We start from the raw sequence: 27,540 nt of genomic DNA, 5'->3' as shown, positions 1-27,540 counted from the left end.
ATTAGTGGCATTTGGGAAGAGTGGCCATGAGGAGGGCATCAGCTGAAAAGAGTTTCATTAGTCGGTCGCAGCCAACCCACAGCCTCTCACAGGGGGGAGGGTGCCAAGGAGTTATACACTCGGACCCCATGGGAAGCTGTTGATGAAGTTCTTACAGCTCAGCCTCCAGGGACGCAGAGCAGGGTGGGAAGGCCTGCAGAGTGGATCTGGAGGGGAAATGGCCCACACACAGCCTCTAGGTAAAGCGTCATAGCCTCCCACCCTCCTCCCACGCCCTTCCCCCCGAGCATTTCATGTCAGTTTTCTTCTCAAGTCTTTCATCACTTTGTTACTGTTTGGAATGGGACCCGTCCTTCTATAACCAATCTGGATCAATGACTGTTTATATGGGAGAAGGCTACTGATTTTGACAAATTGTTTGCATAGCTAAGTGATTTGATAAGAAGGCATTTGACTTTTACTGCCTGTGTGAATATCATATGGTATGTGACCTGGGGAATGTCCATTATCTTTCCTGCATTAATTCCAACATTTGTGTTAAAAGGGGGGGGTAATAAAATATACTTTTTTAGTATTTAATGAGATAATACATATACAGCAGTTTAAACAGTGTCTGCTTCATAACAAATCCTCAGGAAAGATCATGCATTATTATTATATCTAATATTTTTCAGCTGATTTGGGGCACCATGGGCTTTTCAATTCAGCATATTAACCCTGATCATTATCAGCTGATTCCCCACGCCAACCTGCATTTTTCAAATTCTCCCCAGATGGACTCGGTGAAGGATTTTAAAAAGAACTGGTTACAGTGGGGCCTTGACTTACGAATTTAATTTTTTGTTATGGGGTGGGGCCACAACATTAGTAACAAAGAAACTGAATTTCCGGAGGATGAGGCCCAGAAATCAGGATTTTAAAAAGATTCCCAGGTGATTCTCATGTGCAGCCCAGGTTGAGAACCACTGATCTAATGGGACCGGTCAGGGATGCTGCTAAACATCTTACAATGCCGCAGAGGGTCTCTCAGAAAATGCCAGTAGCGCTGGGGGTGAGAAACTCTACTGTAAAAAAGAAGAATGATCAGCCCTGGCTGGTTTGGCTCGGTGGGTAGAGCGTCGGCCTGCTGACTGAAGGGTCCCAGGTTCAATTCCGGTCAAGGGCACATGCCCGGGGTTTTGGGCTCGATCCCCAGTGGGGGACATGCGGGAGGCAGCTGATCAATGATTCTCTCTCATCACTGATGTTTCTCTCTCTTTCTCTCCCTTCCTCTCTGAAACAATAAAAATATATTTTTATAAAAGAAGCAGCATAAAGGAATTAAATAGAAATTATTTTTAAAAAGAAGAAGAATGATCAGTCCCCCAGGATGTGCAGATTTAGAGACGGCCTCGCCCCGGTTATGGAGGTGGAAATAAGAGGAACCTGGTATTTCTGCAAATCTCATGTCTGGGGCGGCTTGAATAGTCATGCTCCTCCCCCTACCCACCAACCTTGTCTTTGCACTTGGAAACTCACTCCAGGTCTGGCAGCCCGGAGTCTGTGACTTTACACCTCCTGTTCCTCCTCATCTCAGAAGACCCCAGACAGGGACCCACGCCACGCCACCAAGAAAGGTATTGGGAACTTTGGGATCATTTAAGTAACTGGATAGAGGAGCCATTCATTGTTAGGGAGCAGGGAGGGGAGGGAACCCAAGACATAGGCCAAACAATGTTTTTTCGAACTTAAAGAGAAATGTGGGTCGCAAAGATCAGTTCTTCGAAGAGGAAGTCAGACTGCTAATATTGTTAGGCCTGGCTCTCTGGAGTTTGTCTCTGATTTGTGTGACTTTGAGGAAGTCAATGTCATTGCGAGGAGCTCCCAGCAGCGCATGGTGGAGCAGTGTGCCAGCCTGTTTGAGGCTACGGTGCTGGGTTGGTGTTCTAAGTGGCCAGTTTGGTGTTCTCTCTTTTTCTTAGTTGATGCTATGGGGCGCCTCTCCGGCTGACCTGGACACCTGTTGGCTTCAACCAGATGTCTACACTTCCTTCCGGAAGAAGACTAAAGATGGTAAGACGAGCTTAGATATCCCTAAAAGGTGTTATCTGTAATCTCGGGAAGAACTGAAATCAGCTGGCAAGAGCAACAGTGAGGAATCCTTACTTTGGCGATTGGCTGGGGACAAGTTCTCGGTGATATTTCACCATCAATATTAAGCACAGGGCATGTTGTAATTTCGGATTGATTAACACTCGCTCTGTCCGATTCCTGTGAGCGTCCATGTGTGCTGTACTGAGGAGGGGCAGATGTTTGCATTGGGAAAATAGCTTCTCTGGGTCCAATGCTTTTCATCCTACGGATAGATTTTCATGGATTTCAGAGCGGAAGGGAGAGGGAGAGAGAGAGAGAGAAACATCACTGATGAGAGAGAACCAGTGACTGGCTGCCTCCTGCATGCCCCCTACCAGGGATTGAGCCTGCAACCCGGGCATGTGCCCTTGCCTGGAATCGAACCCGGGACCCTTCAGTCTGCAGGCTGATGCTCTATCCACTGAGCCCAGCCGGCTAAGGCTTGTGTCTTCATTTGTATCGGCTGGACCTGATGTTCAATGATGAGAGCACCTGAGAGAGAGGTGTGGGGGGGTACATGACACTGGGGTCCCATCATAGCAGGCTCCCTGATGGCAGTGTTTCACTGTCACCTGAGGTGACTGCCTTTCGTACAGTTGCCAGGCAGGGTCTGGGAGCACCTGCTTCTGAGCACGGAGAAGGGGGGCGGGGAGGCTTGTCCTACTTTTAGCCGTTTCAGTGCCGCTATGTCAGCATTTTCTCGATGTCACACTGGTCAGCTGTCATATTTTGATGCCAGCAGAATTTTAGGGATAAAATGGTACCTGGTCAAGATTAAGTGAGTTGGTAGCTGCAAAAAAAAGGTGTGTGGAGAAGTTCTGTGTGTGAAGAGGAAAAAAGAAAATTGAAGTTGATTTGAGCCCTGGCCAGAGTTGCTCAGTGGTTAGAGCGTTGGCCTGCTCACCAAAGGGTCGCAGGTTCGTTTCTCAGTCAAGGGTTGAGGGCACCTGCCTGGGTTGCAGGTTCAATCCCAGCCCAGGTTGGATTGAGTACAGGAGGCAACCAATTGATAACCAATTGATGTGTCTCTCTCATGTCAATGTTTCTCTCTCTCTGTCCCTTTCTCTCTCTCTCTCTCTCTCTCTCCCTCCCTCTCCCTTCCTCTCTCTCTCCTTTTCTCTCCCTTTCTCTCTCTCTCTCTCTTCCTTCCCCCCTCCCTTCCACTCTCTCTGAAAAGCAACAGAAAAAATATCCTCAGGTGAGGATTTTAAAAAATGGGTTTGAAAAAATGAAAGACAAGACAACCAGAGCTGGGCAGTAGTTAAAGCTATGAACGCAGACTGTCCAGGGACTATGTGAGAGGGGAAAAGAGAACTTGGCATAGAACTGGGCTCACTCCCAAAGCCAGCAGACGAGTGGGGATTTACAGGCAAGGAGCAGAGGCAGGCTCGGTGGGTGGAAAATGACTAGGAGGGAGCATCAGGCTTAGGGGCCTGTGGGAGAAACCTAGCTGCCAGGATCCTCGCTGGGAGTGGGCCAGGGAGACCAGTTGTCAGCCAGGAGGGGGCAGGGATGAGGTAGGGATCGGATAGCAAGCTTGACCAGATAGCAAGGGTGAGGCATTCTCACTAAACGGATTGAGCAAGAATCTGAAAACTGGGCGGATGGACTCAGATGCCCCAAAGTCAAGGTCTGGTGGCTCAGGGGAGCCTGACAGCTTTGCCCAGTGAGCCTGTCAGTGCTGGCTGACTCGGTTGCTAGCTGGGGGACCTATCCCCCGAGCCCCCTGAAACTCAGTTTCTCTGATTATCGAATGAGCATTGGAATACCTTTCCGGTTGCATCTTAGGGCCATTGTGAGGCTCAAATAACAGCGTATAGGTTCAAGCCTTTTGCAAGCAGTGTGAGTTGTGAGGTCTGCCGAATATTATCAGAAAAACACATCGGCGGCCTTTTTTCTGAAGTGGTTCTGTCGCCCGAATCAGACGTGATAGGATACACTCACCAGGAGCCCACTCCCACTTGTAGCTCTGAAGGCTGGCGCCAGGGCTTCCCTGTGTGTCTAAGGTCTGATGAAGAGTTAACTTCGGGTTTATTATGTTACAAAGGAGACAACTGCTTAGAGTTTCATTTCCTAGAAACTCAGATGGCGATTTTTCTGCAAACCCATGCCCACACCAGCCTTTGCCCCTTGAGGGATGGCATGGAGGATGGATAGACAGCTCATGTTTGGTCCAGACGGTGTGGCTCAGTGGTTGAGCGTCGACCTAGGAACCAGGAGGTCACAGTTCAATTCCTGATCCGGGCACAGGCCCGAGTTGCAGGCTCGATCCCCAGTGGAGGGCGTGCAGGAGGCAGCCAATCCATGATTCTCTCTCATCATTGATGTTTCTATCTCTCTCTCTCCCTCTTCCTTCCTTTCTGAAATCAATAAAAATATATATTTTTTAAAAAGGCAGCTCATGCTGAAACCGGTTTGGCTCAGTGGATAGAGCGTCGGCCTGTGGACTGAAGGGTCCCAGGTTCGATTCCGGTCAAGGGCATGTACCTGGGTTGCGGGCACATCCCCAGTAGGAGATGTGCAGGAGGCAGCTGATCGATGTTTCTCTCTCATCGATGTTCCTAGCTCTCTTCCCTCTCCCTTCCTCTCTGTAAAAAATCAATAAAAATATATTTAAAAAAAAAGGCGCTCATGTTTGTTGACCACTTACAAGCCAAGCATCATGCTGAGGCCTTCATGTTTAGGAAGCAGTGCGTGAGGCCCTGAGGAAGAAGCTCCAAGCCCTGGGGAGCTTGACTGAATGGCCTTGAATGGCCTTGACCGGGCACCTGACTCCGGAAGCCATGTCGGGGACCCAGCCCAACAGTTACCTAGGGAACACGCAGGGAATGCAGGCTTCCATTGTGATATCTTACTACTTAACAACAACAAAAAAGGAGAAGTTGGTATGTCTCTTTAAAGAAGAGATGTGGAAAAATTTTTTAAGAGAAGCAATACAAGGGCCAGAAAGCACAGGAAATGATGGCACCTTCTTAATAGTTAAAGGTCTGGTCTTTTGATATGGAAATCCCCTTCTCAAATCTCTTGTTAAAGAAATGATCAGCAATGTGGCATACTGTTTACAAAGATAGTGTATGGCCCTAGCTGGTTTGGGTCAGTGGATAGAGTGTCGGCCGAGGACTGAAGGGTCCCAGGTTCAATTCCCGTCAAGGGCACATTGCTCGGTTGCAGGCTTCTCCCTGGCCAGGGCCCTGGTCGGGGCTCATGCAGAAGGCAACCGATCCATGTGTTTCTCTCACCTCCATGTTTCTCTCTGTCTTTCCCTCTCTCTCCCACTCTCCCTAAAAAATCATTGGAAAAATATCCTTAAGTGAGGATTAACAACAACAAAATAATAATAAAAGGATAGTCTATGCAGCATGGCAAACGGAATCTCTCCTGTCCAGTGTTGGGGAGGGGTTCATTCATTGTACTTCACCGTTGAGTGGAATATTATGTAGCTATCAAATCATTTTTTAAAATAATACTGAATGACATAAGCAAATACACATGATATAAAGATAAATGGAAAAAAGCAAGCTACAGATGGGTAATTATCATATATTCCTGATGTTTTAAATACACATGCTAGATGCTTACTAAATGCCAGTTAATCTGTGATGATGGTTTACATGAATAAATGTGTTACGTGGTTAAAAAAAATTCAACTGAGTAAATGCAAAGATCGAATTGGCTTTATTAAGTGATTCATGAATCCGCAGCATCCCATCTAACAAGGAGAAGGGTGCTCCAAGGGGTTGTACAAAATGGGAAGTTTTGCCTGGCTGGTGTGGTTCAGTGGTTGAGCACCGACCTATAAACCAAGAGGTCACGGTTGGAATCCAGGTCAGGGCACAGGCCCGGATTGCGGGCTTAATCCCAGTGGTGGGCGTGTAGGACGCAGCCAATCAATGATTCTCTCTCATCATTGATGTTTCTTTTCTTTTTTGTTATTGTTGTTCTCTTGATCTTTTTTTTAAATTTTAATTAAATCTTTATTGTTCAGATTATTACAGTTCCTCTTTTTTCCCCCCATAGCTCCCCTCTACCCGGTTCCCATCTCTCCCTCTCCCTTCCTCTCTGAAATAAAATATATATGTATATATATTTTAAATGGGAAGTTTTATAGGAAGAAGGGTGGGGCAAGGGGGCTATTAACAAACAAAAGAAAGGATTATTCTATTTTATTAACTTGAGAGAGAGAGAGAGAGAGAGAGAGAGTGTGTTGCTGTTCCATTTATTTATGCATTCATTCATCAGTTTGCTTCTTGTATGAACCCTGACTGGGGACTGAACCCACAGACCTTGGTGTATTGGCCCAATGCTCCAACCAACTAAACTCCCGAGCCAGGGTGAAAGGACAATTCCTGTGCCCAGGCATCTTTCCTTGGGGGAGGAGAACCGGAGGGTTTGCCATGCAGGTTGCCTCTTCCTGTGGGGGATGGAGAGCTCCCACCAGCACAGGTCACTTCACTGGTGCCGGACCAGCAAATTCAAGACTGGGAGATTAGGATGATGTTTCTGGGAGAGGCTGAAACTGCAATCAGATCAAGTGTGAAATCTAGCTTCGGTAGCATGGGCTTTTAGCACGAGTGACGTCATTTTGGACCCGTGGGTTTCTCTGTAACAGTTAGGACCCCAAGAATAGATCATGTATGTCTTAGACACCCCCCAAAGTTAAGGTCTGGGCTTGGCACGTTATGACTGTGGGCCAGACCCAGCCTGCCACCAGCCTTTGTCTAGCCCACAAGGTAAGAATGTTTCTTTATGTTTGAAGAGATTGAAAAAGTGAAAGGAAGAATATTCCTTCTCGACGTGTAAAAGTTGTATTAAACTCAAATGTCAGTGCCCACAAATAGGTGTCTTATTTGTGTATTGTCTGTAACTGCATTTGCGCTGCAATGGCAGACTTCTGGGAGGGTCAAGTGGTTGTGACAAAGACAATCGCCTGTGAAACATACACTGTTTGCTGACTGGCCTTACAGGAAAAACTGTGCTGCTCGTGGTTTATGGAAAACAAGTGAAAAGGTGTAAGGTTAAATAAGTGTTGAAATATTACGGTCTTTGCTGCCTGTTGTGATGCAGGACAGCTGGTGAGTTCCTAGCTTATGTAAGCCTGCTTTATATCATTTCCTTCTTTTATTTTGAAAGCGAAGTCTGTTGGGCTACAATGGTGGGAAATCGATAACAAAAAATCTCTTTTTTTTTTCTCAAAGTAAGTGGGCAATATTCTTGTACTTTAGTTTGTGTTAGATAATGAGACTTGGCCATTTGTGGTAATGACACTCTACAGAGATTAGCCTATAATTAGAAATATTTCGAAATGTGCAAGAAGAGGATCTTTGGTCATATATCTATTAGGGAAATTTCCAGCAGAGGTTTTGTCTATAAAACAAATAGCACTTAAGTAACTTCCCTAATTTGAGGTGCTCAGTTAGCCGTGAGGGGATGTACGCCAGGCACGTCTCGCTCTCAGGCAGCTCAGTGCCAGATCAATATGGCGAAAGGTTAGTGAATCAAATGGAAGGGTTTCCAACAATGGCGCCCCGCTCCTCCTCTCTGCCCTGTCCCTTTCTCGTTACTCTCCAGCCAGCCCTCGCCTCTAGGTCAGCCCAGCCATCCACGTGCAGGCTCCCGCCAGGACAGGGTCCCCTGCTTCCACAGTTTGGCTCCAGTGACTTCCTCCACCGGAAATGCATATCCCAACACTTCCGTTTCAACTCGGGCAACTTGGCTTTTTGAAAAATAAGCTTTAATGGATTTTGAGAGAGAGAGAGGAAGGAGAGGGAGAGAGAGAGAAGAAAACATCGATGAGAGAGAAATGGAGAAATGTCATTGATCGGCTGCCTCCTGCACGCCCCCTACTGGGGATCGAGCCCACAACCCGGGCATGTGCCCTGACCCGGAATCGAACCATAACCTCCTGGTTCATAGGTCGAGGCTCCACCACTGAGCCACACCAGCCAGGCTGGACTGTTAAACTAAGGATGAAATGTCTATGCCCCTAGCTAAGGCCAACGTGCCCCCTGGTGCACTGGGTCTGCTTCTGCTCGCCTGCTCAGCGTCAGCACCTTAGCCTCCTTCCTTTCCTCTCTTACAGCATCATCCTCTTTATTATTCATGTATTATTCTTATTTGCTCTCATGACCTGAAGGGTGTCATTCTCGCCAGCATTACAACATACTCTTGCTTCTCCCATCCGAAAAGAAATTCACTTGACCCTACTGGCCCTGGGAACGCCTGCCAGCATCTTTGTTCCCCCTTGCAAGAAACTTCCCAGAAATCCGCTGTCTCTAATCCCTCTCCTCACATTTTTCCAAGAACTTTGAAGTCATATTTCATTTGGCTTCACATTGAAACACATCCAGGACCTGGCAAGTTCTCTACCTCCACCCCTGCCAGCTGGGTTTTTTTTTTTTTTTTTTTTTGCTTGAATTACTGTAATAGCCTCTTTTTTTAAAAAAATTATATATATAATTTATATATATATATATATATATATATATATATATATATATATATATAGTTGATTTCAGAGAGGAAGGGAGAGGGAGAGAGAAATAGAAACACCAACGATGAGAATCATTGATTGTCTGTCTCCTGCACGCCCCCTTCTGGGGATTGAGCCCGCAACCTGGGCATGTGCCCTTGACTGGAATCAAACCCGGGACCCTTCAGTCCCCAGGCCAACGCTCTACCCACTGAGCCAGACCAGCTAGGGCTGTAATAGCCTCTTGACTGGTCTTTGGGTTTCCCCCCTGCCCCTCATCGTTTCTTCTCGACACAGCAACCAGCATATCCTTCTAAAATCTAAGTCAGACCACATCACTCTTGAGCTCAAAACCTTGAGTGGATCCTCATGCCCCTCAGAGTGAAAACCACCATCCTGGGAAGGGCTGAGAAGGCCCTACAGTCTCAGCGGCAGTGCTGCACCCCCCTCCCCCAACCTCCTTCGACTTCATCTCCTAGCCTTCTCCTCCCCTTGCACCAGGCCTGCTGGCTTTGTTGCCATGTTCATGAATGTTCCAGCATGTTCCCACCGTGGGGCCTTTGCATTAGTCTCTTCCCTCTGCTTGGAATGCTTCCTCGCTGGATGTATCTGCACAGCCAGCTTCCTCCTCTCCTTGAGATCTTGGCTCAGATGTCAACTTCTCAACGATGCCACCCAACCCACCCTACTGCTAGTCTCAACCCCATCTCAGATTCCTGATCCCCCTCACCCTGCCCTACTTTTTCTCTTCCCATAACACGTATCACCTAACAGCCCACATAATTTACTAGTTATACTAGAGGTCCGGTGCATGAAAATTCACGCACTGGGGGGGGGGGTGGTCATCAGCCCAGCCTGCGCCCTTTAGCAGTTTAGGTGCCCTTGGGAAATGCCCCACTGATAGCTTAGGCCCTGTGGAGCAGGCCTAAGCCGTCAGCTGGACATCCTTATCATTGCTGCGCAGGCGGGAGAGGCTCCCGCCACCACAGCTGCACTCACCAGCCATCAGTCCAGCTTCTGGCTGAGCAGTGCTCCCCCTGTGGGAGCGCACTGACCACCAGAGGGCAGCTCCTGCGTTGAGTGCCCCCTGGTGGTCAGTGCACATCATAGCAACCAGTCGTTCCATCATTTGGTCAATTTGCATATTAGCCTTTTATAAGATAGGATAGTTTTGAGTTTAGTATTTGGAGACCATAATTTCCAGAAGAGCAGGGATCTTGTCTGTTTCCTCCACTGATGTGACTCAACACTTAGGAGCAGGTACCTGGCCCTAGATGGTTTGGCTCATTGGTTAGTGTCGGCCCTCAGACTGAAGGGTTGTGGGGTTGACTCCCAGTCAAGGGCATGTACCTCACTGTAGGCTCCATCACTGGCCCTGGCCGCTGTGCATGTGGGAGGCAACCAATGGATGTGTTTCTCTCACATTGATGTTTCTCTCTGTCTCTCCCCCTCCCTTCCACTCTGTCTAGAAATCAATGGAAAAAATATCCTCGAGTGAGGATTCACAACAACAAAAACAGAACCTGGCACATAGCAAGTATTAATAAATACCTGTTGAGTTTTTCATTTTTCACAATTTCCTTCCCCATTATTATGATGAGATGAGGATTTAGTACTTCCTCTGTAAATTATAGAATGTTTTTTTTTAAAAAATACATATTCCTTGTAAAAGAAAAAAACTCAGAGTAGAGAAGGATATAGAAATCACTGTTAAAGTTTCTAATGTGTTCTCCCATACTTTTCTCTGCAACACAAAGCAAATGTGCGTGTGTGTATTCATCATAAAGGGATCATACACGATATGTTGCGATTCTCCTTTAAAAATGGACTTAACCTTTTTACAACTTCATAGTCTATCTTGCATAGCCTTTCATTTCAATACCTAGAGCTCTACCATCCTTCTAAAGGCAGGTCCCACTCTTGGTGGTTTCCCATTTTCAACCATTTCCCCAAATTGAGGGACCGCCATCCCGTTCTTCGCATTCTGACTGTTCCAGGGAGCCGAGTAACACTAGTCAACGTGTTTGAGCCGAAGACATGTGCTGCTCGCTATTACACAGAGGCGCGCTAGGTGCCTGTGTTTCCCCTTTCTGGGAAATCCTTAGAAGGTCCCTGGTGATTGGAAGCTTTGCTTAGTAAGTGGTTCTCAACCTTCCTAAGGCCGCGACCCTTTAATACAGTTCCTCATGTTGTGGTGACCCCCAACCATAAAATTATTTTCATTGCTACTTCATAACTGTGATGTTGCTACTGTTATGAATCGTCATGTAAATATCTGATCTGCAGGATGGTCTTAGGCGACCCCTGTGAAAGGGTCGTTCGACCGCCAAAGGGGTCGCGACCCACAGGTTGAGAACCGCTGGCTTAGACCGGTTGGAAACATTGACAGCCTGAGGTTCTGGGTGGCTCGGAAAGCACCCACATCCTGGCAGAGAAATTTCGGGGGGATCCAGGGCAGGCCTCGGCATTTTAGAATAACCACAATAGAAAAGGCGCACTGCCCTAGCCAGTGTGGCTCAGTGGATAGAGCATCAGCCTGCAGACTGAAGGGTCCCGGGTTTGATTCCGGTCAAGGGCCCATGCCGGGTTGTGGGCTCGATCCCTGGTGGGGGCATGCAGGAGGCAGCCGATCCATGATTCTCTCTCATCATTGATGTTTCTCTCTCTCTCTCTCTCTCTCTCTCTCTCTCTCTCTCTCTCCCTCTCTTCCTCTCTGAGATCAATAAAAAAATATTTTTTAAAAAGAAAAGAAAAGGGGCACTGAGGTAAGTTAGTTCAACCTCCACCGTTTGCCAATGAGAAAGTCGAGATTTAGGAGGTTTTGGTCCGTAGCCTGGCCTCAGACAGTGGCTGACTCCTGATCTGACTTTCGGTTCAGAGGGTGCTAACCCCAGAAAGAATAAACATGAGAAGTCAGACTAATCCGGGGCTTCCTCTAACTCATTGTGAGATGCAAACCACTGAAGCTCACTTCCTCACTCTTGCCATCTGTCCTTCTGAGCCCTCAGATTGCATCTGTGCGTCTGTTGTGAACTTGCCAAGTCTCGGAGATAAAAATACTCTCTGCAGTTATAAACATCTCGGTGAATGTGTCTTCCTATCAGCCTCACGGCTCTATGACCACAGGCCTTCTGGTGGGAATCTAACATGGATGTAAAATCTGGAGAATTCAGCTCGGAATACAGGCTGGAGTCCTGCCACAAAAGTGATGCATCCAAGAAAATTCCTTTTGCCACTATGAAGAGTTGTTGCTTCAAGCTGTTGTTTGAAAAGTGGGCGGGCACATTACCTTTAGGCCTGAATGGCCTTGACCTACAACTTCTTGTTCTCACCATGGATTGCCCTGGTGGCGGAGAGCCCTGTGGCTTGGCGATACACCTGGCTCCTGAGATGTGGCAGCAGGGCATTTGGTCCCTAACTGCTCAGGAACGGTGTCTGGCTCGTCACAGTTCCCTACTTTGCCTAGCACAGTGCCTTACATAGAGTATGTGCCCAGTAATGTTTGTTGAGTGACTACATGAGCATGGAATTTTTTATTATGAAGGTAGAGCTCAGCATGCCTTTAAATATGCAACTTCAGAAACTATCCTGGCATAGCATTGCTGGGCATCAGATTCGATTCATAAGAAATATATCATCCATTTTGTGATAGCTCAAGCAGCTTAGTAAAGGCATAGAGGGAGAGAACTGTCTTCACAAAAAGTGCGTGAAAACAGATTAATTTGGAAAAAGCAAAGTGGGAATCCTTTCCAAGTTATATGTTCGGAAAGTATGGAGGCATGAGGAAGGACACTGGTGGGGAGTCTTGAATATTAGCTTCTATGATATGTTTTGAATGACATCTGGGGAACTCCCAGAAAAAAAAAAAATCATTCAAAGAGTCTCTTTTTTTCCTCACTCAAATCATGCCAGGGCTGACCAGCAGATCCTGAGCAATGGATGAATGATTACTCTGACACATTTACTGTGAAAGAGAAGCTAAGGGACTGCCTGGCTAAAGGAACCAGATAGCCTCGATCGCCTGCCTCTTTAGACTTTTATTGTAGCAGCAGTTTGAGATAAAGTTTATCTTTTATTTATTTATTTTTAAATATATTTTTTTATTGATTTCAGAGAGGAAGGGAGAGGGAGAGAGAGATAGAAACACCAATGATGAGGGAGAATCATTGATCGGCTGCCTCCTGCACACCCCCCACTGGGGATCGAGCCCGCAACCCAGGCATGTGCCCTTGGCCGGAACCAAACCCAGGACCCTTCAGTCCACAGGCTGACGCTCTATCCACTGAGCCAAGCCGGCCAGGGCAAAGTTTATCTTTTAGATACAATCAGTAGGGTAAGTAATCTTGGGAGGACATGTGTGCCTGCAGTGTCCTTTAAGCAATGACACCCAAAGTGTAAGTGTAAAGATTCCAGTAAACACCTGAGAGTCCGCATGTACACAGACTTGTTAGGAAAGGTCAAGGAACAATTAGGAGTGGCCGCCATTGGCCAAACTCCCCTAAGCCGGAATTCCCATAAACAGGGCAGGCCGCCTTCAGCCCACTCCTTTTTTGGAATTTCCTCCTTACTGACTTTCCAACCAAGACTCCCGTACTTCTCTACAAAATCATAAATACCTTTTTTAGTATTTGGAAACTTTTCTATAACAACTGTAATACAACATCCAAACATTACATTACCAAGGACCATTTCACTGCAAAGGAAATTAACCAAGATGCAGACTCACATTATCCCAAATGCATTGGCTGTAACTAGAGGAGGCAACTTGAAGGTGATTGGCCAAAACAGAACTTGAATCTTGGTTTGAAATTGCCCCTCCAATCTCTGCTTCCTCATCAACAAAATGGAAATATTTATATGTTCTTAAATTCCATTGTCAGGGCTCCATGGTGTAATATAAACAGTGTGTTTTGCCTGGCTGGTGTGGCTCAGTGTTTGAGCGTCAACCAATGAACCAGGAAGTCACGGTTCAATTCCGGTAGGGCACATGCCCAGGTTGTGGGCTTGATCCCCAGTGTGGGGGTTGCAGGAGGCAGCCAATCAATGATTCTGTCTCATCATGGATGTTTCTCTCTCTCCCTTCCAGTCTGAAATCAATAAAAATATATTTTAAATATATTTTTATATTAAAAAAACACACAAAAAGCTGTGTGTCTACCTCAGCACCTGGCACATAGTAAGTACGTGATAAAAGGAAGCTCCTATAACAGAACAAAAACATGACTGATTGAAGACTGTTCAATGTGCATTCTACATTTTCCATTTTAACAAAAAGAGATGATTTACTGAAAGAATAGAGCACCTGTGCACACAAAATCAAACATCCTCGTTTTTACCATAATTAGCTTGCTAATTGGGCATCCAAATTTATCCAGTGTGTTTGCATGTGTAATTAGCTATGGTTCATTACCGAAGCTGGGCCTGTGTCATGGTGTATTATGCTGTTTTACATATCACGTTCTTAAAAGACTCATGTCTTTAGGCAATCGTGGCCCCAAACAGCAGGCAAAACCAAAATCATGTGGATTATTTGTAGCGAATGACAAAAGAGGTGTGGCTCAATGCTGAATGAACTCTTACATTTAAAAATAATGGTGGTTGAAGCTAAGGTCCCAGCTTCAGTCTGAAGCACGTAGTTTCCAATGGTTTAAAAGGGGAAGTTTCCACACTTAAGAAAATTTCCATTGGAATCAAGAAATATTTCCCAGTTTTCCATCATCTTCTCAAGACTATCTTTTTTTTATTGACTTGAGAGAGAGAGGAAAAGAGAGGGAGAGAGAGATAGAAACATCGATGAGAGACATCAATCGGCTGCCTCCTGCATGCTCCTTATTGGGGCTTGAACCCCAATCCCAGGCATGTGCCCTGACTGCTCATGGAACTAGTGACCTCTGGGTTCATGGGTCAGTGTTCAAGCACTGAGCCACACTGGCCGGGTGAAATGATCTTTGACGTTAGGAAGCCTCAAAGGTCTTATTTCTCTTGGAGTAACACATTTAGAAAGGCTCCATTCATTCCCCCCCCTCACCTGCTTAATCAGAACCCAGCCATCTCATAGTTGATCTTCCCTTTGGCATGGATCTTGGAATATAAACTTGCTCTTTTCTCTGCGGTAAAGGCTGGCATGCAGCTGGCAGAAAGCCAAGAGACGTCTGGTCTGGCATATAACATCCCAAGGGCCAACTGAGCTGGGGCTCGACTATTGAGCACAGGACAGGGGCAGCCCCATTCTGGCTGTGTCTGCCCAGGAGAGACAAATGAGCACCACGCTCTGCACTCTCGCTGGGGTTTCAGGTTCAAGGGGACAGTGTTCTGAGAAAGCTAATCTATAGGACCCTTTCTGCAGCTCCACTTCCCATGGCCTTCTGCTGACACACCCTTTCCTTCTGTGGCATTTTTCCCACATCAACCCCTCTTCTTTAAAAAAAAATATGTTTTTATTGGTTGAGAGAGAGAGAGAGAGAGAGAGAGAGAGAGAGAGAGAGAGAGAGGGAGAGAGATTGATGAGAGAAAAACATCAATCGGCTGCCTCCTGCACACCCCAACTAGGAATGGAACCGTCGACTGCTTGGTGCATGGGATGAGCTCAACCAACTGAGTGACACTGGCCCTGCTCAACCCTTGTTTAATTTTTAAAATTTTTATTCCCTTATTTATTTTATTAATCCTCACCCGAGGATATTTTTCCATTGATATTTAGAGAGAGCGGAAGAGAGAGGGAAAGACAGAGAGAAACATCGATGTGAGAGAAACACACGGATTGGTTGCCTCCTGCACGTGCCTCATCCAGGGTCTGGACTGGGGAGGAGCCTGCAGCCAAGGTACATGCCCTTGACCGAAATTGAACCTGTGATGCCTCTGTGTCAGTCACTGCAAATCTCTTAGAACTGGAGGCTATGTGACCTTAAGCCAGTGACTGCACTCCTCCGAGCCTTAGTCTCTCCATCTGTAAAATGGGGAGGACCTAGTACCTTCCTTATAGGACTGGAGGATTTAATGAGTTAACACAGATAAAGGGGTTGGCACATCTAACTGCCCTTAGAAACATTTCTTGCTTTTAAAGGAGAACAGAGGTGCCCTGACCGGTTTGGCTCAGTGGATAGAGTGTCGGCCTGCGGACTGAAGGGTCCCAGGTTCGATTCTGCTCAGGGGCATGTGCCTTGGTTGCGGGCACATCCCCAGTAGGAGATGTGCAGGAGGCAGCTGATCGGTGTTTCTCTCTCATTGATGTTTCTAACTCTCTATTCCTCTCCCTTCCTCTCTGTAAAAAGTCAATAAAATATATATATTTTATTTTATATATATATAAAAAGAACTGGAATGAGGATGAAATGCTTGGCTAAATGTTATTGGTTGAAGTTAGCGGCATGTGAACCGACTTACAGGATTTGCAGGTAATGGAATTTCTTCTAAGATTCTGCAGTCTCGGACAGACTTTGCTTCGAGTTCATTCCATGGATAAGTTTACCGCAGCTTGAGATTTTTTGTCTGCACACCGCAGCCTGTGGGCCAAATCTGTCCCGCCACCTGCTTTTGTAGGGCTTGTGAGCTAAGAGTGGTTTTGTGACTTTAATTAGTTACATTCTAAAAGTTATTTAAGCACCACAGAATGTTGCCTAAGTTAGTTACTCTACAGCCCTTTACAGAAAAAGTTTGCCAACCCCGATCCAGGCCAATGTTCTTCAATAGAACTTTCTGGAATGAAAAAAAAGTCCTATAACTGCACGCTCAGACTCCAGTCTCCTGTGGCTTCTGAGCACTTGAAATATAGTTAGTGTCGCCTGGCCGGTGTGGTTCAGTGGTTGAGCGTCAACCTATGAACCAGGAGGTCTTGGTTCAATTCCCGGTCAAGACACGTGCCCAAGTTGTGGGCTTGATCCCCAGTGTGGGGTGTGCAGGAAGCAACTGATCCATGATTCTCTCTCATCATTGATGTTTCTATCTCTCTTTCCCTCTCCCTTCCTCTCTGAAATAAATAAAATACACACACACATATACACACACACACACACATATATATGTATTTTAAAAAGTTCTCATCACCAGAAAAAAATTATAACTACTTGAGGTGATAGATGTTAAATAGACTTACTGTGATAATCACTTCAAAACACACACACACACACACACACACACACACACTCATTATGTTGTCCACCTTAAACTAATACAATATTATTCATGTCAATTATCTATATATATAAAAGGCTAATATGTTAACTATCCAACCATCCAACTGGTCACTGTGATGTGCACTGACCACCAGGGGGCAGACACTTAACACAGGAGCAGCCATGACGCACACTGGCCATTTACAGAGAAACAGCACCCCAAGTGAGATACAGGCACTGCCACCATCCTGGAGCGACACCCCACCAAATCACAGCCAATGCTACCGAGACTCCATGGTGCAAAATGTAGCCCACAGCCAAACCCAGCCCCAAAACAGTGACTGTGGGCGCCAGGTAATGATGTCACATAGCAATGCCTGGCTTCCTCTCCCTAGTGACCAGCCTCCTTGGAGTTTCTTCAGCCCGGGAACACAACTTGCTTTATAGCCAGGTGCAAACAGTTTACACTTCAACCAAATGTCTGTAAAGCATTTTCCCGTGCCTCATCTCATTTGATCCTCACAGAAGCCCTAGAGTAGACAGATAGGAGACTCAGTGGAATACCATTGTCTTTTCATTAGCCAGAAAACGGAGATTTAGAAAGCTTAGAAAATTGACCCAACGGAAAAGAAGAAATGGTGAACCTTGAAAATGACTTCAGGTTTTCTCACTGCGCAGAATATAGTCAAACACTGCTGCAGTTAAATATTTTACCCTTTGTACTCCCTGCATGATCTGCAATAATAATCTGCTTCATGTTGATATTTACTGCTGTGTTGCTGACAATTACCTGAAAGGGAAGTTGGGGTGCTTCGCTGGGCTGGGAAAAGTTTAGCTAAACCAGAAAGCAGGTCTAATTAAGCAAGTTTATTCTATATCTATAAAAGGCTAAATTGGCTTGTGCATGTGCAATACATTAAAGCTCTTGCTGGTGCCAATCACATGCATGTGTTTTGATCTTTCATTGTCAATTATGAATTTGGTTGACACTTCTATTATAGAGAACGGGAGAATAGCATTATTAAAATATTTCTTCTAATTAATTTCCTTTCAATGTGCACGAATTCATGCACCGGGCCACTAGTATCTAAATAAAGTGGAAAAACAACAGTCACAATTGGAATGTTCTGCCTTCCAAGACAGCATGGGTGGTGGTTGTGCCAAGTGTTTTGTGATGGCATCACTGGGGCCCAGCTTTCCAGCCTCCGATATCTGGGTCTTTCTTACTCATAGATTGATGACATCAATATCACATATTTTAGATTCTCTCATGGCAGCAATTTATTTCCCAGTTCTAAATTCTACACTGGCTAAAACTAGGTTTGCATTTATATCCAATAGAAATAAAATTTCCAATTAAAAATAGAGACAGAAAAAAATGCCATAAAAAATCCAATTAACACTGGCTTAGCATAATAATTTTATGATTTCTTATAAACTGGAAGTTGGCAGTTCAGAGCCATTATTGAGCATTGACCTATGAGCCAGAAAGGCATGGCTCAATTCCCGGTCAGGGCACATGCCTGGGTTGTGGGTTCGATCCCCAATGTGGGGTGTGCAGGAGGCAGCTGATCAATGATTCTCTATCATCATTGATGTTTCCATCTCTCTTTCCTTCTCCCTTCCTCTCTGAAATCAATAAAAATATATTTTTTAAAAAGAAATAGACAGAAGGAAAGGGAACAGACCCACTGTTAAAGGACATGTCCCAGAAATTTCACATTTCACTTCCTTTCATTTCACATTGGCTGTAACTTAGTCTCTTGGTCTTCCTTAGCTGCAAAGGAGTCTGGAAAATATAATCTTTTTTTCTTTTTTCAGAGTGGCATGTGCCCAGATACAAATGGAGACTCTATCACTAGGAGATGAGAGACAGGGGGGAAAGATATTGGGAGATATATAACAATCTCTGGACTCTATGAGAAAAAAAAGAATCAATTGGAAGTATCAGAAAATACCACATGGAATAAAAACAACATATAATTAAGCTACATGCATATAAGTGTTGGCATATTAATCTGGAAAGAACTAATGGTCTTTCCACACTGTATTTTTAAAATTTATCTTTATTATTGAAAATATTAGAGATGTCCCATTTTTACCCCATTGGCCCCCTCCTCCCCACTACTGTCCCCTCCCCAGGCCTTCTCCCCACTGTTGTCTGTGTCCATGGGTTATGCATATATGCATACAGGTTCTTTAGTTGATCTCTTCCCTCCCCCACCCCCCATCCCCTCTGAGGATCCTCACTCTATTCCATGCTTCCATGTCTCTGGATCTATTTTGTCAGTTTTTGTTCATTAGAGTCCACTTCTAAGTGAGATCATGTAATATTTACCTTTTCTCTGACTGGCTTATTTCACTTAGCATAATACTCTCCAGGTCCCTCCATGCTGTCTCAATGTATTTTACATCTATATATTTCTCTCCTCCACTAGATTTTGAGCTCTTTAAGAGCAGAGAGTATGTCTGCTGCCCCTGGTAGGTATTCAAGAAGTATTTATCAAATGAATGAATGAATATGAGTCAGTGGAATTCTGATTTCTTAAAATAAATTCTTTCTCACAGATACTTGGTACAATTCCTAGCTAAGGAATTGTTGCAGAACTTTCTGGTTCTGGTTCATTGTCTTGGTCCAGGAGGCTTGTCTGGGTCCTTGGTGTAGCCCATGTTGTTGTTTCTGTGTCTGTCATTTTCTTGTAGGGGGTGGTCTTCTGAGCACAGGGCCTGCCTCAGAAGGGGACAAGGGTAGTGAACTACTGAGCCAGGACAAGGACCCAGTTCCTTCAACCCTCAATCCCGAGCTCTTTTCCCAAGCTCACATGTGATCACTGCAATAGGAGATGTGGGTGGAGGAGTGACTTCTGTCTGGGTTGATCCCAGAAGACTTCTTAAAGAAGACAGGCTTCAACCGAGCATTACAAAAGCAGATATTCTTACATCTTTCCTCCAAAAAATCCTGGAGCAAATAGAAGCAGCAGAACATGACCCTGGGGAGTCTGGGGGTAGAGCCTGAAGCAACCTACTTTAAGGAGAACTATCTTTTAAGTGTTTTGCTTTATTCCACTATTCATTTACTCGTGCATTTAGCACACATCATGGAGCACTAATTAACTGCCAGGTATTGTTCCACACAAGGATAGGCACAGCCCTGCTCTCTCTGGAAGCATACGTTCTCATGCAGAATGGACACTGAGCATATCCATCATAGCGCATAAACTATCAGCAGCGTGATTTCTCATCGTGCTAAAGGCTACGAAGGACATCAGCAGGGCCGTCAAGCACAGAGTACGCATACCTCTCTGTGCCTCAGTTGACTCGTCGGTGAAATGGAGATAGTGATAGAGGCCTGTGACTCCAAAATCCCCAAGCTGAAAGCTGTGCCCTAACTCCATGGATGGCCAACACACCATGATCTGAGCTCACGTGAGGGTGAATCTTGACCGGAACTGAATGAGCTAGTTCTTCCTTTTCTCTTCTTTTTTAAATCCCACTTAAAGGGGCAGTTTGGGGCTTCACTGAACAAATGGTTGTGTTTGATTAGGCCGCAGCGGTTCTCAACCTGTGGGTCGCGACCCCTTTGGCGGTCGAACGACCCTTTCACAGGGGTCGCCTAAGACCATCCTGCATATCAGATATTTACATGACGATTCATAACAGTAGCAACATTACAGTTAGGAAGTAGCAACGAAAATAGTTTTATGGTTGAGTCACAACATGAGGAACTGTATTTAAAGGGCCAGAAGGTTGAGAACCACTGGATTAGGGAATGCTGCCCCAGGCCATGTTAGGAGTATTGCATTGTATGGGGGTACATGCATCATATTATCTTCTAAAATCTGTAAAACTCTGAATTCCAAAACACATCAAGCCCCAAAGTTTCGGGGTAAGGATTGAGGACCTTTAGTAGCACCTCATGTGGTTATGGTGATGACTAAATGAGTTAATGTATGCCAAGCACTGAAAATGATGCCCAGCATACATAGGTCAGTGATGGCGAACCTACGACATGCGTGTCAGAGGTAACACGCGAACTCATTTTTTTGGTTGATTTTTCTTTGTTAAATGGCATTTAAATATATAAAATAAATATCAAAAATATAAGTCTTGCCCTGGCCAGCTTGGCTCAGTGGATAGAGCGTCAGCCTGAGGACTGAAGGGTCCTGGGTTCGATTCCAGCCGAGGGCACATGCCTGGGTTGTGGGCTCGTTCCCCAGTGGTGGGTGTGCAGGAGGCAGCCAATCAATGATTCTCTCTCATCATTGATGTTTCTATCTCTCTCTCCTTCTCCCTTCCTCTCTGAAATCAATAAAGAAATATATTTAAAAAATATATAAGTCTTTGTTTTACTATGGTTGCAAAGATCAAAACATTTCTATATGTGACACGGCACCAGAGTTAAGTTAGGGTTTTTCAAAAGGCTGACACGCTGAGCTCAAAAGGTTCGCCATCACTGCAGTAGGTGCTACCTAAGGTCACAGATGTTACTGTCATTGTTATTATCACTGTTATTACATGGGCGGAAGGGGGTGATTATTTGGCCAAAGAAAGCCTCTTTGATAATGTGTCAGTGAAGCCATCACCTCAAAGATGGCAGTGACTTGGCTGTGAGAAGAGGAAGAAAATGATCATTTCAGGAAGAGGGAACAGCAAGTGTCACAACTGGCTTAAATGCAGAACAGAAAGCAGGCCAGATGTCTGGCATGTGATCGAAGAAGGGGAAAGACGGTTCAAGGTCAGAGAGGTGGGCTGGAGTCAGGACATTCATGATCTAAGCCATGGTGAAGACTTTGAATTTCATTCAACGTGTAATAGGAAGCCATTGTACTTGATCTGATTCATGTTTACAAAAAAAATGCTCTGATGCCATTTGATGAGTGGATTGTAGAGGAGAAGGGGAATCAGAGAGACAGGCCCATCTGCAATCTAGTTGTCTGGAGGGAAGTATTGATAGAAATGATGAAACTTGAGAGCAAGTCCTTGGTTCAACCACCCTCAAAGGCAGGGCAGCTTTGCCCTAACCGGTTTGGTTCAGTGGATAGAGCGTCAGCCTGTGGACTCAAGGGTCCCAGGTTCGATTCTGGTCGGGGGCGTGTACCTTGGTTGCGGGTACAACCCCAGTAGGGAGTGTGCAGGAGGCAGCTGATCGATGTTTCTAACTCTCTATCCCTCTCCCTTCCTCTCTGTAAAGAATCAATAAAATATATATTAAAAAAAAAAAAAGGCAGGGCAGCTTCAAGGTGATAGGGTGATTAGCAAAGTTCTTCAGTGCTTCCATATTCCCTTTTAAGGTCTTTCTCCCCAGGGTCCAAGTGTCTCTTGTGTTAAACCCGAATGCCCAAGAAACTTCATTAAGGGTAGGTTCCCAGATGTCCCAATTTTCCTGCCTTCACTCGCCTCAGTATCTATCCTGTTCCATCCGTTAGGGGCCACCTAGGCAATGCCTGACTCTCTACTCCTTTCCAAATTTATATAATATAAACTCAATGTGAAAATGTTCATTCCAGAATCACCTTGGTGATGATTTGTAAAAAACATCCAAGAGGAGCCCTGGCCAGGGGACTCAGTTGGTTGGAGTGTCGTCCCATACACCAAAGGGTTGTGGGTTTGATTCCCAGTCAGGGCACATACCTAGGTTGTGTGTTGGATCCCCAGTTGGGGCGTGTATGGGAAGCAACCAATCGATGTTTCTCTCACATCAATGTTTTTCTCTCCCCATTCCCTCTCTATCTCTCTACCTCTACCTCTAAAAATCAATAAAAACATACCCTTAGGTGACGATTAAAAACATTGTTTTTAATCCAAGAGGAAAGCCAGTGGTTCAAATATTGTGAAAGATTCTTGTAATGTGTACCAGAGCAAACTTAGCAAGCAAACATTAATTGTACTAGAGTCTTTTTAAAGAATTTATTGATTTTAGAGACAGAGGAATGAAAGAGGGAGAGAGAGAGAGAGAGAGAGAGAGAGAGAGAGAGAGAGAGAGAGAGAAACATTGATTTGTTGTTCTACTTATTTTTTACGCATTCATTGGTTGATTCTTGTCCGTGCCCTGACCTGGGATTGAACCCACAGCCTTGGTGTATCGGGATGATGCTCTAACCAACTGAGCTACTTAGCCAGGGCCACACTAAAGTCTTAATGTTTTTTCTTCCCGGATGTATTTGCATTTTAACATTCCTTCACCCCCAAGTTTCACACTTTGGCAGCTAATTGATTTCTCTTCCATTGTAGCACTTAGATAACGGTGAACAGGAAAATGCCGCTTCTAGCACCTGAAAAGCGATGTCACTGAAAGCTAAGATGCTAAAAGCTAAATATGTAGCGGAATTATGATGAATCTCAGTGACTGACAAATACAATCATGGGTGGGGGTGCTGTTTAGACAGTTGAGAAAATACCTGAGTTGCTTATTTTATTATTTCTTGAAAGAATAGTTTATTGATTTTTAGAGAAAGAGGAAGGGAGAGGGAGAGGAACATTGATGGGTTGCCTCCTCCACGATCCCGACTGGAGATGGAGCCTGCAGCCCAGGCCTGTGCCCTAACTGGGAATCAAACCTGTAACCCTTTGGTGTATGGGGCGACGCCTAACCAACTGGTAACCCTGGCCAGAGCTGAGTTGTTGATTTTAAAAAGAGAGACAGCAAACAGGAATGTTCAGTTCTGATTCTGTTCTATTGTAGAATGGTGATCTGTTCTTTCTTCAACTTTCAGGTGTTTCCATTGCGGACTTGGAAGAGACAATTTCTTATCCTTTTTAACATGATCCTCATTTCCAAGCTTGGGGCCAGATGGTTTCCTAAAACTCTGCCCTGTGATGTCAGTGTGGATACTCCAAATGCCCAAGTGATTGTGGACTGCACGGACAAGCATCTGACGGGAATTCCTGAAGGCATTCCCACCAACACCACCAACCTCACCCTCACCATCAATCACATACCAGACATCTCTCCCGCCTCCTTCCAACGGCTGGACCAGCTGATAGAGATCGATTTCAGATGCAACTGCGTACCCATTCGACTGGGGCCGAAAGACAACATTTGCACCAGGAAACTACAGGTTCACCCCGGGAGCTTTAGTGGACTCGCGTATCTAAAATCCCTTTACCTGGACGGAAACCAGCTTTTAGAAATACCCCTGGGTCTTCCCTCCAGCTTACAGCTGCTGAGCCTCGAAGCCAACAACATCTTTTCCATCCACAAGAGCAATCTAACGGAACTGGCCAACATAGAAGAACTCTACCTGGGCCAAAACTGTTATTATCGCAATCCTTGTAACGTTTCGTTTTTCATCGAAAGAGATGCTTTCCAAAAACTGCTCAATTTAAAACTGCTCTCCCTAAAAGATAACAATGTTACGGCTGTTCCCGCAGTGTTGCCATCTGCTCTAACAAAACTCTATCTTCACAACAACATCATTACACAAATCCAAGAAGATGATTTTAAGAACCTCAATCAACTGCAACTTCTTGACCTAAGTGGGAACTGCCCGCGCTGTTATAACGTCCCATTTCCTTGCACACCCTGTGCAAACAATTCTCCCCTCCAGATCCATCCAAATGCTTTTGATGGGTTGACAGAATTACAAGTTTTACGTCTCCACAGTAACTCTCTTCAGACTGTGCCCCAAAGATGGTTTAAAAACCTCAACAAACTTAAGGAACTAGATCTTTCCCAAAACTACTTGGCCAGAGAAATCGGGGATGCCAAATTTTTGCATTTTCTTCCCAACCTTGTCCAGTTGGATCTGTCTTTCAATTTTGAACTTCAGGTCTATCATGAGTATATGAAACTGTCAGATGCGTTTTCTTCCCTGAAAAACCTCAAAGTTTTGCACATCAGAGGCTACATCTTTAAGGAGCTGAAATTCGTTGATCTCTCCCCAATACACAATCTCACCAATCTTGAAGTTCTTGATCTGGGCACCAATTTTATCAAAATTGCTAACCTCAGCATATTCGAACAATTTCAAACATTGAAAAGGATAGACCTTTCCGTGAATAAAATATCACCTTCAGGAGATGCAAGTGAAGTTGGCTTCTGCTCTAACACTAGAACTTCTGTAGGACTTCATGAGCCCCGGCTCTTTGAAGAATTACATTATTTCAAATATGATGAAGATGCAAGGAGTTGCAGATACAAAAACAAAGAACCTCCTTTCTTGAGTTTTAATGACGAGTGTTACAAATATGGGCAGGCATTGGACCTAAGTAAAAATAGCATATTTTTCATCAGGTCCTCTGACTTTCAGCATCTTTCTTTCCTCAAATGCCTAAACTTGTCAGGAAATAGCATCAGCCAAACTCTTAATGGGAGTGAATTTCAGCCTTTAGTGCAGCTGCAATATTTGGACTTCTCTAACAACCGGCTTGACTTACTCTACTCAACAGCCTTTGATGGGTTGCACAGCCTGGAAGTTCTAGATATAAGTAGTAACAGCCATTATTTTCAATCAGAAGGACTTACTCACATGCTAAACTTTACCAAGAACCTCAAGTTTCTCAAGAAACTGATGATGAATGACAATGCCATCTCTACCTCCACCAGCAGGACCATGGAGAGCGAATCCCTGAGAACTCTGGAATTCAGAGGAAATCATTTGGATATTTTATGGAGAGATGGTGATGACAGATACTTAAATTTCTTCAAGAATCTGGTCAACTTGGAGGAATTGGATATCTCTGCAAATTCCCTGAGTTTCTTGCCTCCTGGAGTTTTTGATGGTATGCCTCCACAGCTAAAGACTCTCCTTTTGGTCAAAAATGGGCTCAAGTCTTTCAATTGGGGGAAACTCCAGTATCTGAAGAATCTAGAAACTTTGGACCTCAGCTACAACCTGCTGAAGACGGTCCCTCAGAGATTATCCAACTGTTCGAGCAGCATCCAGAAACTAATTCTTCACAATAATCTCATCAGGTATCTGACCAAGTCTTTTCTCCAAGATGCTTTCCAGTTGCGCTATCTTGACCTCAGCTCCAATAAAATACAGATCATCCAAAAGACTAGCTTTCCAGAAAACGTCCTCAATAAACTGGAGATGTTGCTTTTGCATCACAATCGCTTCTTGTGCACCTGTGATGCTGTGTGGTTTGTCTGGTGGATTAACCATACCGAGGTGACTATTCCTCACCTAGCCACCGATGTGACTTGTGTGGGGCCAGGAGCACACAAGGGCCAAAGTGTGGTCTCTCTGGATCTGTATACCTGTGAGTTAGATCTCACCAACCTGGTTCTGTTCTCGCTCTCCATCTCGGCCGCTCTCTTTCTCATGGTGGTGATGACAGCGAGCCACCTCTATTTCTGGGACGTGTGGTATAGTTACCATTTCTGTAAGGCCAAAATAAAGGGGTATCAGCGCCTGATATCCCCAGACTCTTGCTATGATGCTTTTATTGTATATGACACTAAAGACCCAGCAGTGACGGAGTGGGTTTTGGATGAGCTGGTAGCCAGATTGGAAGATCCGAAAGAGAAGCATTTCAATTTATGTCTCGAGGAAAGGGACTGGTTGCCCGGGCAGCCAGTTCTGGAAAACCTGACCCAGAGCATACAGCTTAGCAAAAAGACGGTGTTCGTGATGACAGACAAGTATGCAAAGACTGAGAATTTTAAGATAGCCTTCTACTTGTCCCATCAGAGGCTCATAGATGAAAAAGTGGATGTGATTATCTTGATTTTCCTTGAGAAACCCCTTCAGAAGTCCAAGTTCCTCCAGCTCCGGAAGAGGCTCTGTGGGAGCTCTGTCCTTGAGTGGCCAACAAACCCACAGGCTCACCCGTACTTCTGGCAGTGCCTGAAGAATGCCCTGGCCACAGATAATCATGTGACCTATAGCCGGGTGTTCAAGGAGACAGTCTAGCTTAGTGATGCAAACCTATGACACGCGTGTCAGAGGTGACACGCGAACTCATTTTTTTGGTTGATTTTTCTTTGTTAAATGGCATGTAAATATATAAAATAAATATCAAAAATATAAGTCTTTGTTTTACTATGGTTGCAAAGATCAAAAAATTTCTATATGTGACACGGCACCAGAGTTAAGTTAGGGTTTTTCAAAATGCTGGCACGCTGAGCTCAAAAGGTTCGCCATCACTGGCTCTACTCTGCAAAAATGTGACTGCCTAACTTATGAAGGAGAGGCTTGGCTGCCCAGACTTTCTCAAAGATGTCTCACCAGGAGTGGTTTTAAACCTCCAACACTTGGGATTGCCAACATCCGAAAGGCATCACCAATACATGACAAAGGAATTGGAAACTGGGATTTATGTAATGCAATGAATCATCTTTCTCATCTCTCTGTGCCTCCACTGGCATTTGATTCTCTCCCTTCTGCTCCTGGATGAAATCCCATTGGGAGAAGGGTGGCAAGTAGAGGAGATGGGGCCCTGATTCTCCTGTACTTGTGGTTATTAAGTACACACGCAATCCTGAAATTAAGAACTACACTTCCACTTTTAGGAAGTACTGGCATGTATATAAATAGGACATAAACACACACACACACACAACAACAACAACAACAACAACAACAACAACAACAACCCGGGATCTGTCTACATGACACGGAATGTACCAGAGTTAAATAGTGAAGTAAAAACCGTAACTCCTCAACTAATTACTTCAATGTCATCTAGCGCCCCCTTCTGTGCAGAGTATTGGCTGCCTGTGAAAAAGCCACTAGCAGCTCTTTTCCCTTGGGCCTGTGGCTGGGTTCCATGAGGGAATGGTGAGAAACAGCTTTCCCATCGGTGGGCACGGTCTGTTAACACATGGAAGCAAAGTGGTCTGTTTTCATACCGGCTGATGCTCTTTACCTTTGATAATCATTTACCTGCTTAGATATCGTATGG

At 45.0% G+C, this 27,540-nt stretch overlaps 1 protein-coding gene across 1 annotated transcript; it reads left to right on the top strand.

The window, feature by feature from the left end:
- Positions 1-1,400: 1,400 nt before the first annotated feature.
- Positions 1,401-27,168, top strand: TLR7 (toll like receptor 7). The gene is made up of 3 exons (XM_059678853.1): positions 1,401-1,616; positions 1,962-2,052; positions 23,406-27,168. The coding sequence occupies exons 2-3, from the start codon at positions 2,017-2,019 to the stop codon at positions 26,547-26,549; spliced, it is 3,180 nt and encodes a 1,059-aa protein (XP_059534836.1). The 5' UTR covers positions 1,401-1,616; positions 1,962-2,016; the 3' UTR covers positions 26,550-27,168.
- The last annotated feature ends 372 nt before the right edge of the window (positions 27,169-27,540 follow it).

This window comes from Myotis daubentonii, chromosome X, assembly GCF_963259705.1.
Source record: "Myotis daubentonii chromosome X, mMyoDau2.1, whole genome shotgun sequence".
NCBI classification, from domain to species: domain Eukaryota; kingdom Metazoa; phylum Chordata; class Mammalia; order Chiroptera; family Vespertilionidae; genus Myotis; species Myotis daubentonii.
This window is presented reverse-complemented; position numbering and strand designations above follow the sequence as displayed.